This window comes from Eucyclogobius newberryi, unplaced genomic scaffold (genome assembly GCF_026437365.1).
Source record: "Eucyclogobius newberryi isolate DKJ021-1_F unplaced genomic scaffold, fEucNew1.0.hap1 SCAF_18, whole genome shotgun sequence".
Lineage (NCBI taxonomy): Eukaryota > Metazoa > Chordata > Actinopteri > Gobiiformes > Gobiidae > Eucyclogobius > Eucyclogobius newberryi.
In genome coordinates, this window is record NW_027315812.1 from 1,950,673 (window position 1) to 1,964,471 (window position 13,799).

The 13,799-nt window shown below is 49.1% G+C and overlaps 1 protein-coding gene across 1 annotated transcript in view; it reads left to right on the forward strand.

The window, feature by feature from the left end:
- Window positions 1-13,799, forward strand: part of LOC140364908 (receptor-type tyrosine-protein phosphatase mu-like) — a 282,228-nt gene that overhangs the window by 104,573 nt on the left and 163,856 nt on the right. Inside the window, exon 5 of the mRNA XM_072451289.1 lies at window positions 10,049-10,127. Coding sequence (XP_072307390.1) covers window positions 10,049-10,127 — 79 coding nt within the window. The remainder of the gene's footprint in view (window positions 1-10,048; window positions 10,128-13,799) is intronic.

Sequence of the window (13,799 nt, forward strand, 5' to 3'; positions counted from 1 at the left end):
CTGGTTTAGTCCTGGTTTAGTCCTGGTTTGGACCTGGTTTAGTCCTGGTTTAGTCCTGGTTTGGACCTGGTTTAGTCCTGGTTTAGTCCTGCTTTAGTCCTGGTTTAGGGCTGGTTTAGTCCTGGTTTAGTCCTGGTTTAGTCCTTCTTTAGTCCTAGTTTAGTCCTGGTTTAGTCCTGGTTTAGTCCTGGTTTAGTCCTGGTTTAGTCCTGATTTTGTTCTGGTTTAGTCCTGGTTTAGTCCTGGTTTAGTCCTGGTTTAGTCCTGGTTTGGACCTGGTTTAGTCCTGGTTTAGTCCTGGTTTAGTCCTGGTTTAGTCCTGGTTTAGTCCTGGTTTAGTCCTGGTTTAGTCCTGGTTTGGACCTGGTTTAGTCCTGGTTTAGTCCTGCTTTAGTCCTGGTTTAGGGCTGGTTTAGTCCTGGTTTAGTCCTGGTTTAGTCCTGGTTTAGTCCTGGTTTAGTCCTGGTTTAGTCCTGGTTTGGACCTGGTTTAGTCCTGGTTTAGTCCTGCTTTAGTCCTGGTTTAGGGCTGGTTTAGTCCTGGTTTAGTCCTGGTTTAGTCCTGGTTTAGTCCTGGTTTAGTCCTGGTTTGGACCTGGTTTAGTCCTGGTTTAGTCCTGCTTTAGTCCTGGTTTAGGGCTGGTTTAGTCCTGGTTTAGTCCTGGTTTTGTTCTGGTTTAGTCCTGGTTTAGTCCTGGTTTAGTCCTGGTTTAGTCCTGGTTTAGTCCTGGTTTAGTCCTGGTTTAGTCCTGGTTTTGTTCTGGTTTAGACCTGGTTTAGTCCTGGTTTTGTTCTGGTTTAGTCCTGGTTTAGTCCTGGTTTAGTCCTGGTTTAGTCCTGGTTTTGTCCTGGTTTGGACCTGGTTTAGTCCTGGTTTGGACCTGGTTTAGTCCTGCTTTAGTCCTGGTTTAGACCTGCTTTAGTCCTGGTTTAGTCCTGGTTTGGACCTGGTTTAGTCCTGGTTTAGTCCTGCTTTAGTCCTGGTTTAGTCCTGGTTTAGTCCTGGTTTAATCCTGGTTTTGTCCTGGTTTAGTCCTGGTTTAGTCCTGGTTTAGTCCTGGTTTTGTTCTGGTTTAGTCCTGGTTTAGTCCTTCTTTAGTCCTAGTTTAGTCCTGGTTTAGTCCTGGTTTAGTCCTGGTTTAGTCCTGATTTTGTTCTGGTTTAGTCCTGGTTTAGTCCTGGTTTAGTCCTGGTTTAGTCCTGGTTTAGTCCTGGTTTGGACCTGGTTTAGTCCTGGTTTAGTCCTGGTTTGGACCTGGTTTAGTCCTGGTTTAGTCCTGCTTTAGTCCTGATTTTGTTCTGGTTTAGTCCTGGTTTAGTCCTGGTTTAGTCCTGGTTTAGTCCTGGTTTGGACCTGGTTTAGTCCTGGTTTAGTCCTGGTTTAGTCCTGGTTTAGTCCTGGTTTAGTCCTGGTTTAGTCCTGGTTTAGTCCTGGTTTGGACCTGGTTTAGTCCTGGTTTAGTCCTGCTTTAGTCCTGGTTTAGGGCTGGTTTAGTCCTGGTTTAGTCCTGGTTTAGTCCTGGTTTAGTCCTGGTTTAGTCCTGGTTTAGTCCTGGTTTGGACCTGGTTTAGTCCTGGTTTAGTCCTGCTTTAGTCCTGGTTTAGGGCTGGTTTAGTCCTGGTTTAGTCCTGGTTTAGTCCTGGTTTAGTCCTGGTTTAGTCCTGGTTTGGACCTGGTTTAGTCCTGGTTTAGTCCTGCTTTAGTCCTGGTTTAGGGCTGGTTTAGTCCTGGTTTAGTCCTGGTTTAGTCCTGGTTTAGTCCTGGTTTAGTCCTGGTTTAGTCCTGGTTTAGTCCTGGTTTAGTCCTGGTTTTGTTCTGGTTTAGACCTGGTTTAGTCCTGGTTTTGTTCTGGTTTAGTCCTGGTTTAGTCCTGGTTTAGTCCTGGTTTAGTCCTGGTTTTGTCCTGGTTTGGACCTGGTTTAGTCCTGGTTTAGTCCTGGTTTAGTCCTGGTTTTGTCCTGGTTTGGACCTGGTTTAGTCCTGGTTTAGTCCTGGTTTAGTCCTGGTTTAATCCTGGTTTTGTCCTGGTTTAGTCCTGGTTTAGTCCTGGTTTAGTCCTGGTTTTGTTCTGGTTTAGTCCTGGTTTAGTCCTTCTTTAGTCCTAGTTTAGTCCTGGTTTAGTCCTGGTTTAGTCCTGGTTTAGTCCTGATTTTGTTCTGGTTTAGTCCTGGTTTAGTCCTGGTTTAGTCCTGGTTTAGTCCTGGTTTAGTCCTGGTTTGGACCTGGTTTAGTCCTGGTTTAGTCCTGGTTTGGACCTGGTTTAGTCCTGGTTTAGTCCTGCTTTAGTCCTGATTTTGTTCTGGTTTAGTCCTGGTTTAGTCCTGGTTTAGTCCTGGTTTAGTCCTGGTTTGGACCTGGTTTAGTCCTGGTTTAGTCCTGGTTTGGACCTGGTTTAGTCCTGGTTTAGTCCTGGTTTAGTCCTGGTTTAGTCCTGGTTTAGTCCTGGTTTAGTCCTGGTTTAGTCCTGGTTTGGACCTGGTTTAGTCCTGGTTTAGTCCTGCTTTAGTCCTGGTTTAGGGCTGGTTTAGTCCTGGTTTAGTCCTGGTTTAGTCCTGGTTTAGTCCTGGTTTGGACCTGGTTTAGTCCTGGTTTAGTCCTGCTTTAGTCCTGGTTTAGGGCTGGTTTAGTCCTGGTTTAGTCCTGGTTTTGTTCTGGTTTAGTCCTGGTTTAGTCCTGGTTTAGTCCTGGTTTAGTCCTGGTTTAGTCCTGGTTTAGTCCTGGTTTTGTTCTGGTTTAGACCTGGTTTAGTCCTGGTTTTGTTCTGGTTTAGTCCTGGTTTAGTCCTGGTTTAGTCCTGGTTTAGTCCTGGTTTTGTCCTGGTTTGGACCTGGTTTAGTCCTGGTTTGGACCTGGTTTAGTCCTGCTTTAGTCCTGGTTTAGACCTGCTTTAGTCCTGGTTTAGTCCTGGTTTGGACCTGGTTTAGTCCTGGTTTAGTCCTGCTTTAGTCCTGGTTTAGTCCTGGTTTAGTCCTGGTTTAATCCTGGTTTTGTCCTGGTTTAGTCCTGGTTTAGTCCTGGTTTAGTCCTGGTTTTGTTCTGGTTTAGTCCTGGTTTAGTCCTTCTTTAGTCCTAGTTTAGTCCTGGTTTAGTCCTGGTTTAGTCCCGGTTTAGTCCTGATTTTGTTCTGGTTTAGTCCTGGTTTAGTCCTGGTTTAGTCCTGGTTTAGTCCTGGTTTAGTCCTGGTTTGGACCTGGTTTAGTCCTGGTTTAGTCCTGGTTTGGACCTGGTTTAGTCCTGGTTTAGTCCTGCTTTAGTCCTGATTTTGTTCTGGTTTAGTCCTGGTTTAGTCCTGGTTTAGTCCTGGTTTAGTCCTGCTTTAGTCCTGGTTTAGGGCTGGTTTAGTCCTGGTTTAGTCCTGGTTTAGTCCTGGTTTAGTCCTGGTTTAGTCCTGGTTTAGTCCTGGTTTGGACCTGGTTTAGTCCTGGTTTAGTCCTGCTTTAGTCCTGGTTTAGGGCTGGTTTAGTCCTGGTTTAGTCCTGGTTTAGTCCTGGTTTAGTCCTGGTTTAGTCCTGGTTTGGACCTGGTTTAGTCCTGGTTTAGTCCTGCTTTAGTCCTGGTTTAGGGCTGGTTTAGTCCTGGTTTAGTCCTGGTTTTGTTCTGGTTTAGTCCTGGTTTAGTCCTGGTTTAGTCCTGGTTTAGTCCTGGTTTAGTCCTGGTTTAGTCCTGGTTTAGTCCTGGTTTTGTTCTGGTTTAGACCTGGTTTAGTCCTGGTTTTGTTCTGGTTTAGTCCTGGTTTAGTCCTGGTTTAGTCCTGGTTTAGTCCTGGTTTTGTCCTGGTTTGGACCTGGTTTAGTCCTGGTTTGGACCTGGTTTAGTCCTGCTTTAGTCCTGGTTTAGACCTGCTTTAGTCCTGGTTTAGTCCTGGTTTGGACCTGGTTTAGTCCTGGTTTAGTCCTGCTTTAGTCCTGGTTTAGTCCTGGTTTAGTCCTGGTTTAATCCTGGTTTTGTCCTGGTTTAGTCCTGGTTTAGTCCTGGTTTAGTCCTGGTTTTGTTCTGGTTTAGTCCTGGTTTAGTCCTTCTTTAGTCCTAGTTTAGTCCTGGTTTAGTCCTGGTTTAGTCCTGGTTTAGTCCTGATTTTGTTCTGGTTTAGTCCTGGTTTAGTCCTGGTTTAGTCCTGGTTTAGTCCTGGTTTAGTCCTGGTTTGGACCTGGTTTAGTCCTGGTTTAGTCCTGGTTTGGACCTGGTTTAGTCCTGGTTTAGTCCTGCTTTAGTCCTGATTTTGTTCTGGTTTAGTCCTGGTTTAGTCCTGGTTTAGTCCTGGTTTAGTCCTGGTTTGGACCTGGTTTAGTCCTGGTTTAGTCCTGGTTTAGTCCTGGTTTAGTCCTGGTTTAGTCCTGGTTTAGTCCTGGTTTAGTCCTGGTTTGGACCTGGTTTAGTCCTGGTTTAGTCCTGCTTTAGTCCTGGTTTAGGGCTGGTTTAGTCCTGGTTTAGTCCTGGTTTAGTCCTGGTTTAGTCCTGGTTTAGTCCTGGTTTAGTCCTGGTTTGGACCTGGTTTAGTCCTGGTTTAGTCCTGCTTTAGTCCTGGTTTAGGGCTGGTTTAGTCCTGGTTTAGTCCTGGTTTAGTCCTGGTTTAGTCCTGGTTTAGTCCTGGTTTGGACCTGGTTTAGTCCTGGTTTAGTCCTGCTTTAGTCCTGGTTTAGGGCTGGTTTAGTCCTGGTTTAGTCCTGGTTTTGTTCTGGTTTAGTCCTGGTTTAGTCCTGGTTTAGTCCTGGTTTAGTCCTGGTTTAGTCCTGGTTTAGTCCTGGTTTAGTCCTGGTTTTGTTCTGGTTTAGACCTGGTTTAGTCCTGGTTTTGTTCTGGTTTAGTCCTGGTTTAGTCCTGGTTTAGTCCTGGTTTAGTCCTGGTTTTGTCCTGGTTTGGACCTGGTTTAGTCCTGGTTTGGACCTGGTTTAGTCCTGCTTTAGTCCTGGTTTAGACCTGCTTTAGTCCTGGTTTAGTCCTGGTTTGGACCTGGTTTAGTCCTGGTTTAGTCCTGCTTTAGTCCTGGTTTAGTCCTGGTTTAGTCCTGGTTTAATCCTGGTTTTGTCCTGGTTTAGTCCTGGTTTAGTCCTGGTTTAGTCCTGGTTTTGTTCTGGTTTAGTCCTGGTTTAGTCCTTCTTTAGTCCTAGTTTAGTCCTGGTTTAGTCCTGGTTTAGTCCTGGTTTAGTCCTGATTTTGTTCTGGTTTAGTCCTGGTTTAGTCCTGGTTTAGTCCTGGTTTAGTCCTGGTTTAGTCCTGGTTTGGACCTGGTTTAGTCCTGGTTTAGTCCTGGTTTGGACCTGGTTTAGTCCTGGTTTAGTCCTGCTTTAGTCCTGATTTTGTTCTGGTTTAGTCCTGGTTTAGTCCTGGTTTAGTCCTGGTTTAGTCCTGGTTTGGACCTGGTTTAGTCCTGGTTTAGTCCTGCTTTAGTCCTGATTTTGTTCTGGTTTAGTCCTGGTTTAGTCCTGGTTTAGTCCTGGTTTAGTCCTGGATTGGACCTGGTTTAGTCCTGGTTTAGTCCTGGTTTAGTCCTGGTTTAGTCCTGGTTTAGTCCTGGTTTAGTCCTGGTTTAGTCCTGGTTTGGACCTGGTTTAGTCCTGGTTTAGTCCTGCTTTAGTCCTGGTTTAGGGCTGGTTTAGTCCTGGTTTAGTCCTGGTTTAGTCCTGGTTTAGTCCTGGTTTAGTCCTGGTTTGGACCTGGTTTAGTCCTGGTTTAGTCCTGCTTTAGTCCTGGTTTAGGGCTGGTTTAGTCCTGGTTTAGTCCTGGTTTTGTTCTGGTTTAGTCCTGGTTTAGTCCTGGTTTAGTCCTGGTTTAGTCCTGGTTTAGTCCTGGTTTAGTCCTGGTTTAGTCCTGGTTTTGTTCTGGTTTAGACCTGGTTTAGTCCTGGTTTTGTTCTGGTTTAGTCCTGGTTTAGTCCTGGTTTAGTCCTGGTTTAGTCCTGGTTTTGTCCTGGTTTGGACCTGGTTTAGTCCTGGTTTGGACCTGGTTTAGTCCTGCTTTAGTCCTGGTTTAGACCTGCTTTAGTCCTGGTTTAGTCCTGGTTTGGACCTGGTTTAGTCCTGGTTTAGTCCTGCTTTAGTCCTGGTTTAGTCCTGGTTTAGTCCTGGTTTAATCCTGGTTTTGTCCTGGTTTAGTCCTGGTTTAGTCCTGGTTTAGTCCTGGTTTTGTTCTGGTTTAGTCCTGGTTTAGTCCTTCTTTAGTCCTAGTTTAGTCCTGGTTTAGTCCTGGTTTAGTCCTGGTTTAGTCCTGATTTTGTTCTGGTTTAGTCCTGGTTTAGTCCTGGTTTAGTCCTGGTTTAGTCCTGGTTTAGTCCTGGTTTGGACCTGGTTTAGTCCTGGTTTAGTCCTGGTTTGGACCTGGTTTAGTCCTGGTTTAGTCCTGCTTTAGTCCTGATTTTGTTCTGGTTTAGTCCTGGTTTAGTCCTGGTTTAGTCCTGGTTTAGTCCTGGTTTAGTCCTGGTTTGGACCTGGTTTAGTCCTGGTTTAGTCCTGGTTTAGTCCTGGTTTAGTCCTGGTTTAGTCCTGGTTTAGTCCTGGTTTGGACCTGGTTTAGTCCTGGTTTAGTCCTGCTTTAGTCCTGGTTTAGGGCTGGTTTAGTCCTGGTTTAGTCCTGGTTTAGTCCTGGTTTAGTCCTGGTTTAGTCCTGGTTTGGACCTGGTTTAGTCCTGGTTTAGTCCTGCTTTAGTCCTGGTTTAGGGCTGGTTTAGTCCTGGTTTAGTCCTGGTTTTGTTCTGGTTTAGTCCTGGTTTAGTCCTGGTTTAGTCCTGGTTTAGTCCTGGTTTAGTCCTGGTTTAGTCCTGGTTTAGTCCTGGTTTTGTTCTGGTTTAGACCTGGTTTAGTCCTGGTTTTGTTCTGGTTTAGTCCTGGTTTAGTCCTGGTTTAGTCCTGGTTTAGTCCTGGTTTTGTCCTGGTTTGGACCTGGTTTAGTCCTGGTTTGGACCTGGTTTAGTCCTGCTTTAGTCCTGGTTTAGACCTGCTTTAGTCCTGGTTTAGTCCTGGTTTGGACCTGGTTTAGTCCTGGTTTAGTCCTGCTTTAGTCCTGGTTTAGTCCTGGTTTAGTCCTGGTTTAATCCTGGTTTTGTCCTGGTTTAGTCCTGGTTTAGTCCTGGTTTAGTCCTGGTTTTGTTCTGGTTTAGTCCTGGTTTAGTCCTTCTTTAGTCCTAGTTTAGTCCTGGTTTAGTCCTGGTTTAGTCCTGGTTTAGTCCTGATTTTGTTCTGGTTTAGTCCTGGTTTAGTCCTGGTTTAGTCCTGGTTTAGTCCTGGTTTAGTCCTGGTTTGGACCTGGTTTAGTCCTGGTTTAGTCCTGGTTTGGACCTGGTTTAGTCCTGGTTTAGTCCTGCTTTAGTCCTGATTTTGTTCTGGTTTAGTCCTAGTTTAGTCCTGGTTTAGTCCTGGTTTAGTCCTGGTTTAGTCCTGATTTTGTTCTGGTTTAGTCCTGGTTTAGTCCTGGTTTAGTCCTGGTTTAGTCCTGGTTTAGTCCTGGTTTGGACCTGGTTTAGTCCTGGTTTAGTCCTGGTTTGGACCTGCTTTAGTCCTGATTTTGTTCTGGTTTAGTCCTAGTTTAGTCCTGGTTTAGTCCTGGTTTAGTCCTGGTTTAGTCCTGGTTTAGACCTGGTTTAGTCCTGGTTTAGTCCTGGTTTAGTCCTGGTTTAGTCCTGCTTTAGTCCTGGTTTAGTCCTGCTTTAGTCCTGCTTTAGACCTGTTTTAGACCTGCTTTAGTCCTGCTTTAGTCCTGCTTTAGTCATGCTTTAGTCCTGCTTTAGTCCTGCTTTAGACCTGTTTTAGTCCTGGTTTAGTCCTGGTTTAGTCCTGCTTTAGTCCTGGTTTAGTCCTGGTTTAGTCCTGCTTTAGTCCTGGTGTTGCTGCTCGTGCTGTGACTCTCTACAACAAACAAATGTTTGTTGTAGAGAGTCTGCTCAGAATCAGAAGCAGCGGCTTTTACTGCAAACACACAAAGACACACACACACACACAGAGACACACACACACACACACAGAGACACACACACACACACACACACACACAAAGACACACACACACACACACAAAGACACACACACACACACACAAAGACACACACACACACACACACACACAAAGACACACACACACACACACAGAGACACACACACACACACACACAGAGACACACACACACACACACACACACAAAGACACACACACACACACACAGACACACACACACACACACAGAGACACACACACACACACACACACACACAAAGACACACACACACACACACAAAGACACACACACACACACACAAAGACACACACACACACACACACACACAAAGACACACACACACACACACAGAGACACACACACACACACACAGAGACACACACACACACACACACACACAAAGACACACACACACACACAAAGACACACACACACACACACACACACACACACAAAGACACACACACACACACAAAGACACACACACACACACACACACACACAAAGACACACACACACACACACACAGAGACACACACACACACACACACACAAAGACACACACACACACACACACAAAGACACACACACACACACACACACACACACACAAAGACACACACACACACACACAAAGACACACACACACACACACACACACACAAAGACACACACACACACACACAGAGACACACACACACACACACACACAAAGACACACACACACACACACACAAAGACACACACACACACACAAAGACACACACACACACAAAGACACACACACAAGGTTCCTGGTGTGTTTCAGGTGCTGTTTTATTGTGAAGGTTCCTGGTGTGTTTCAGGTGCTGTTTTATTGTGAAGGTTCCTGGTGTGTTTCAGGTGCTGTTTTATTGTGAAGGTTCCTGGTGTGTTTCAGGTGCTGTTTTATTGTGAAGGTTCCTGGTGTGTTTCAGGTGCTGTTTTATTGTGAAGGTTCCTGGTGTGTTTCAGGTGCTGTTTTATTGTGAAGGTTCCTGGTGTGTTTCAGGTGCTGTTTTATTGTGAAGGTTCCTGGTGTGTTTCAGGTGCTGTTTTATTGTGAAGGTTCCTGGTGTGTTTCAGGTGCTGTTTTATTGTGAAGGTTCCTGGTGTGTTTCAGGTGCTGTTTTATTGTGAAGGTTCCTGGTGTGTTTCAGGTGCTGTTTTATTGTGAAGGTTCCTGGTGTGTTTCAGGTGCTGTTTTATTGTGAAGGTTCCTGGTGTGTTTCAGGTGCTGTTTTATTGTGAAGGTTCCTGGTGTGTTTCAGGTGCTGTTTTATTGTGAAGGTTCCTGGTGTGTTTCAGGTGCTGTTTTATTGTGAAGGTTCCTGGTGTGTTTCAGGTGCTGTTTTATTGTGAAGGTTCCTGGTGTGTTTCAGGTGCTGTTTTATTGTGAAGGTTCCTGGTGTGTTTCAGGTGCTGTTTTATTGTGAAGGTTCCTGGTGTGTTTCAGGTGCTGTTTTATTGTGAAGGTTCCTGGTGTGTTTCAGGTGCTGTTTTATTGTGAAGGTTCCTGGTGTGTTTCAGGTGCTGTTTTATTGTGAAGGTTCCTGGTGTGTTTCAGGTGCTGTTTTATTGTGAAGGTTCCTGGTGTGTTTCAGGTGCTGTTTTATTGTGAAGGTTCCTGGTGTGTTTCAGGTGCTGTTTTATTGTGAAGGTTCCTGGTGTGTTTCAGGTGCTGTTTTATTGTGAAGGTTCCTGGTGTGTTTCAGGTGCTGTTTTATTGTGAAGGTTCCTGGTGTGTTTCAGGTGCTGTTTTATTGTGAAGGTTCCTGGTGTGTTTCAGGTGCTGTTTTATTGTGAAGGTTCCTGGTGTGTTTCAGGTGCTGTTTTATTGTGAAGGTTCCTGGTGTGTTTCAGGTGCTGTTTTATTGTGAAGGTTCCTGGTGTGTTTCAGGTGCTGTTTTATTGTGAAGGTTCCTGGTGTGTTTCAGGTGCTGTTTTATTGTGAAGGTTCCTGGTGTGTTTCAGGTGCTGTTTTATTGTGAAGGTTCCTGGTGTGTTTCAGGTGCTGTTTTATTGTGAAGGTTCCTGGTGTGTTTCAGGTGCTGTTTTATTGTGAAGGTTCCTGGTGTGTTTCAGGTGCAGGTCGAGGCCGTGAGTTCAGGACAGAGAGGAGTCGTGGCTCTGAAGGAGATGAATCTGCAAGGACATCAGTGCAGTGAGTACTTTAGGCTGTGTTTAGACCTGCTTTAGACTTACTTTAGTCCTGGTTTGGACCTGGTTTAGACCTGGTTTGGACCTGGTTTAGACCTGGTTTAGACCTGGTTTAGTCCTGGTTTAGTCCTGGTTTAGACCTGGTTTAGACCTGGTTTAGTCCTGGTTTAGTCCTGGTTTAGACCTGGTTTAGTCCTGGTTTAGACCTGCTTTAGACCTGGTTTAGTCCTGGATTAGTCCTGGTTTAGTCCTGGTTTAGACCTGGTTTAGACCTGGTTTATTCCTGGATTAGTCCTGGTTTAGTCCTGGTTTAGTCCTGGTTTAGTCCTGGTTTAGTCCTGGTTTAGACCTGGTTTAGACCTGGTTTATTCCTGGATTAGACCTGGTTTAGACCTGGTTTATTCCTGGATTAGTCCTGGTTTAGTCCTGGTTTAGTCCTGGTTTAGACCTGGTTTAGTCCTGGTTTAGTCCTGGTTTAGTCCTGGTTTAGTCCTGGTTTAGACCTGGTTTAGACCTGGTTTAGACCTGGTTTAGTCCTGGTTTAGTCCTGGATTAGTCCTGGTTTAGACCTGGTTTAGACCTGGTTTATTCCTGGTTTAGACCTGGTTTAGTCCTGGTTTAGACCTGGTTTAGTCCTGGATTAGTCCTGGTTTAGTCCTGGTTTAGTCCTGGTTTAAGATAAGATAAGATAATATATTCCTTTATTGTCCCACATGGGGAAATTTCATTGTTGCATCGCAGGTAGATCCAGAAGAACAGAACAGATCACTTATAGGAAGTCTGAAAAACACTTTCAGTAGAAGATCTCCTATAAATAAATAAAAACTCCCATAGACAAATAAATACATAAATACCATGTCATGTGATCACGACAGTAATTGCACATGAACATGTGACACGACAGCACATAGATTGCACATGAATTTCACATGAATTCCAACAGTAATTGCACATATGACAGAATTGCACATCAGTATTAGGTTAGGTCAGTATTGTGAGTGTTCAGTACTAACAGTGTTTGTTATAAAGTCTGACAGCAGCAGGAAGGAAAGACCTACGGAACCTTTCCTTCACACATCGAGGGTGGATCAGTCTCTCACTGAAGCTGCTCTCCAGAGCGGAGAGAGTGTCCTGCAGGGGACAGAGTGTCCTGCAGGGGACAGAGTGTCCTGCAGGGGACAGAGTGTCCTGCAGGGGACAAGAGTGTCCTGCAGGGGACAGAGTGTCCTGCAGGGGACAGAGTGTCCTGCAGGGGACAGAGTGTCCTGCAGGGGACAAGAGTGTCCTGCAGGGGGCGACACTCATGGTCCAGCATAGATGTGAATCTAGCCAGGACCCTCCTGTCCCCCACCTCCTGCACCGAGTCCAGAGCACAGCCCAGGACGGAGCTGGACTTCTTGATGACTCTGTCCAGCCTCTTCCTCTCCCTCTCTGTGATGCTGCTGCTCCAGCAGGCCACACCTACAGGAGCTGATGCACCACAGAGTCAGAGAAGGTCTTCAGGAGCGGCCCTGTCAGGAGCGGCCCTGTCAGGAGCGGCCCTGTCACTCCAAAAGACCTGAGTCTCCTCAGGAGGTGGAGCCGACTCTGGCTCTTCCTGTACAGTCTGTGTTATGAGTCCAGTTTGTGGTTCAGATGAAACACCAGGTCCTTGTATGAGTCACTCTCTCAATGTCCCGTCCCTGGATGTTCACTGGTGAGGGGGGCGTGGCCTGTCCCGTCCCTGGATGTTCACTGGTGAGGGGGGCGTGGCCTGTCCCGTCCCTGGATGTTCGCTGGTGAGGGGGGCGTGGCCTGTCCCGTCCCTGGATGTTCTCTGGTGAGGGGGGCGTGGCCTGTCCCGTCCCTGGATGTTCACTGGTGAGGGGGGCGTGGCCTGTCCCGTCCCTGGATGTTCACTGGTGAGGGGGGCGTGGCCTGTCCCGTCCCTGGATGTTCACTGGTGAGGGGGCGTGGCCTGTCCCGTCCCTGGATGTTCACTGGTGAGGGGGGCGTGGCCTGTCCCGTCCCTGGATGTTCGCTGGTGAGGGGGGCGTGGCCTGTCCCGTCCCTGGATGTTCACTGGTGAGGGGGGCGTGGCCTGTCCCGTCCCTGGATGTTCACTGGTGAGGGGGGCGTGGCCTGTCCCGTCCCTGGATGTTCGCTGGTGAGGGGGGCGTGGCCTGTCCCGTCCCTGGATGTTCACTGGTGAGGGGGGCGTGGCCTGTCCCGTCCCTGGATGTTCACTGGTGAGGGGGGCGTGGCCTGTCCCGTCCCTGGATGTTCGCTGGTGAGGGGGGCGTGGCCTGTCCCGTCCCTGGATGTTCGCTGGTGAGGGGGGCGTGGCCTGTCCCGTCCCTGGATGTTCGCTGGTGAGGGGGGCGTGGCCTGTCCCGTCCCTGGATGTTCGCTGGTGAGGGGGGCGTGGCCTGTCCCGTCCCTGGATGTTCGCTGGTGAGGGGGGCGTGGCCTGTCCCGTCCCTGGATGTTCACTGGTGAGGGGGGCGTGGCCTGTCCCGTCCCTGGATGTTCGCTGGTGAGGGGGGCGTGGCCTGTCCCGTCCCTGGATGTTCGCTGGTGAGGGGGGCGTGGCCTGTCCCGTCCCTGGATGTTCACTGGTGAGGGGGGCGTGGCCTGTCCCGTCCCTGGATGTTCGCTGGTGAGGGGGGCGTGGCCTGTCCCGTCCCTGGATGTTCACTGGTCAGGGGGGCGTGGCCTGTCCCGTCCCTGGATGTTCACTGGTGAGGGGGGCGTGGCCTGTCCCGTCCCTGGATGTTCGCTGGTGAGGGGGGCGTGGCCTGTCCCGTCCCTGGATGTTCGCTGGTGAGAGGGGCGTGGCCTGTCCCGTCCCTGGATGTTCACTGGTGAGGGGGGCGTGGCCTGTCCCGTCCCTGGATGTTCGCTGGTGAGGGGGGCGTGGCCTGTCCCGTCCCTGGATGTTCACTGGTGAGGGGGGCGTGGCCTGTCCCGTCCCTGGATGTTCACTGGTGAGGGGGGCGTGGCCTGTCCCGTCCCTGGATGTTCGCTGGTGAGGGGGGCGTGGCCTGTCCCGTCCCTGGATGTTCGCTGGTGAGGGGGGCGTGGCCTGTCCCGTCCCTGGATGTTCGCTGGTGAGGGGGGCGTGGCCTGTCCCGTCCCTGGATGTTCACTGGTGAGGGGGGCGTGGCCTGTCCCGTCCCTGGATGTTCACTGGTGAGGGGGGCGTGGCCTGTCCCGTCCCTGGATGTTCGCTGGTGAGGGGGGCGTGGCCTGTCCCGTCCCTGGATGTTCACTGGTGAGGGGGGCGTGGCCTGTCCCGTCCCTGGATGTTCGCTGGTGAGGGGGGCGTGGCCTGTCCCGTCACTGGTGAGGGGGGCGTGGCCTGTCCCGTCCCTGGATGTTCGCTGGTGAGGGGGGCGTGGCCTGTCCCGTCCCTGGATGTTCACTGGTGAGGGGGGCGTGGCCTGTCCCGTCCCTGGATGTTCACTGGTGAGGGGGGCGTGGCCTGTCCCGTCCCTGGATGTTCACTGGTGAGGGGGGCGTGGCCTATCCCGTCCCTGGATGTTCACTGGTGAGGGGGGCGTGGCCTGTCCCGTCCCTGGATGTTCGCTGGTGAGGGGGGCGTGGCCTGTCCCGTCCCTGGATGTTCACTGGTGAGGGGGGCGTGGCCTGTCCCGTCCCTGGATGTTCACTGGTGAGGGGGGCGTGGCCTGTCCCG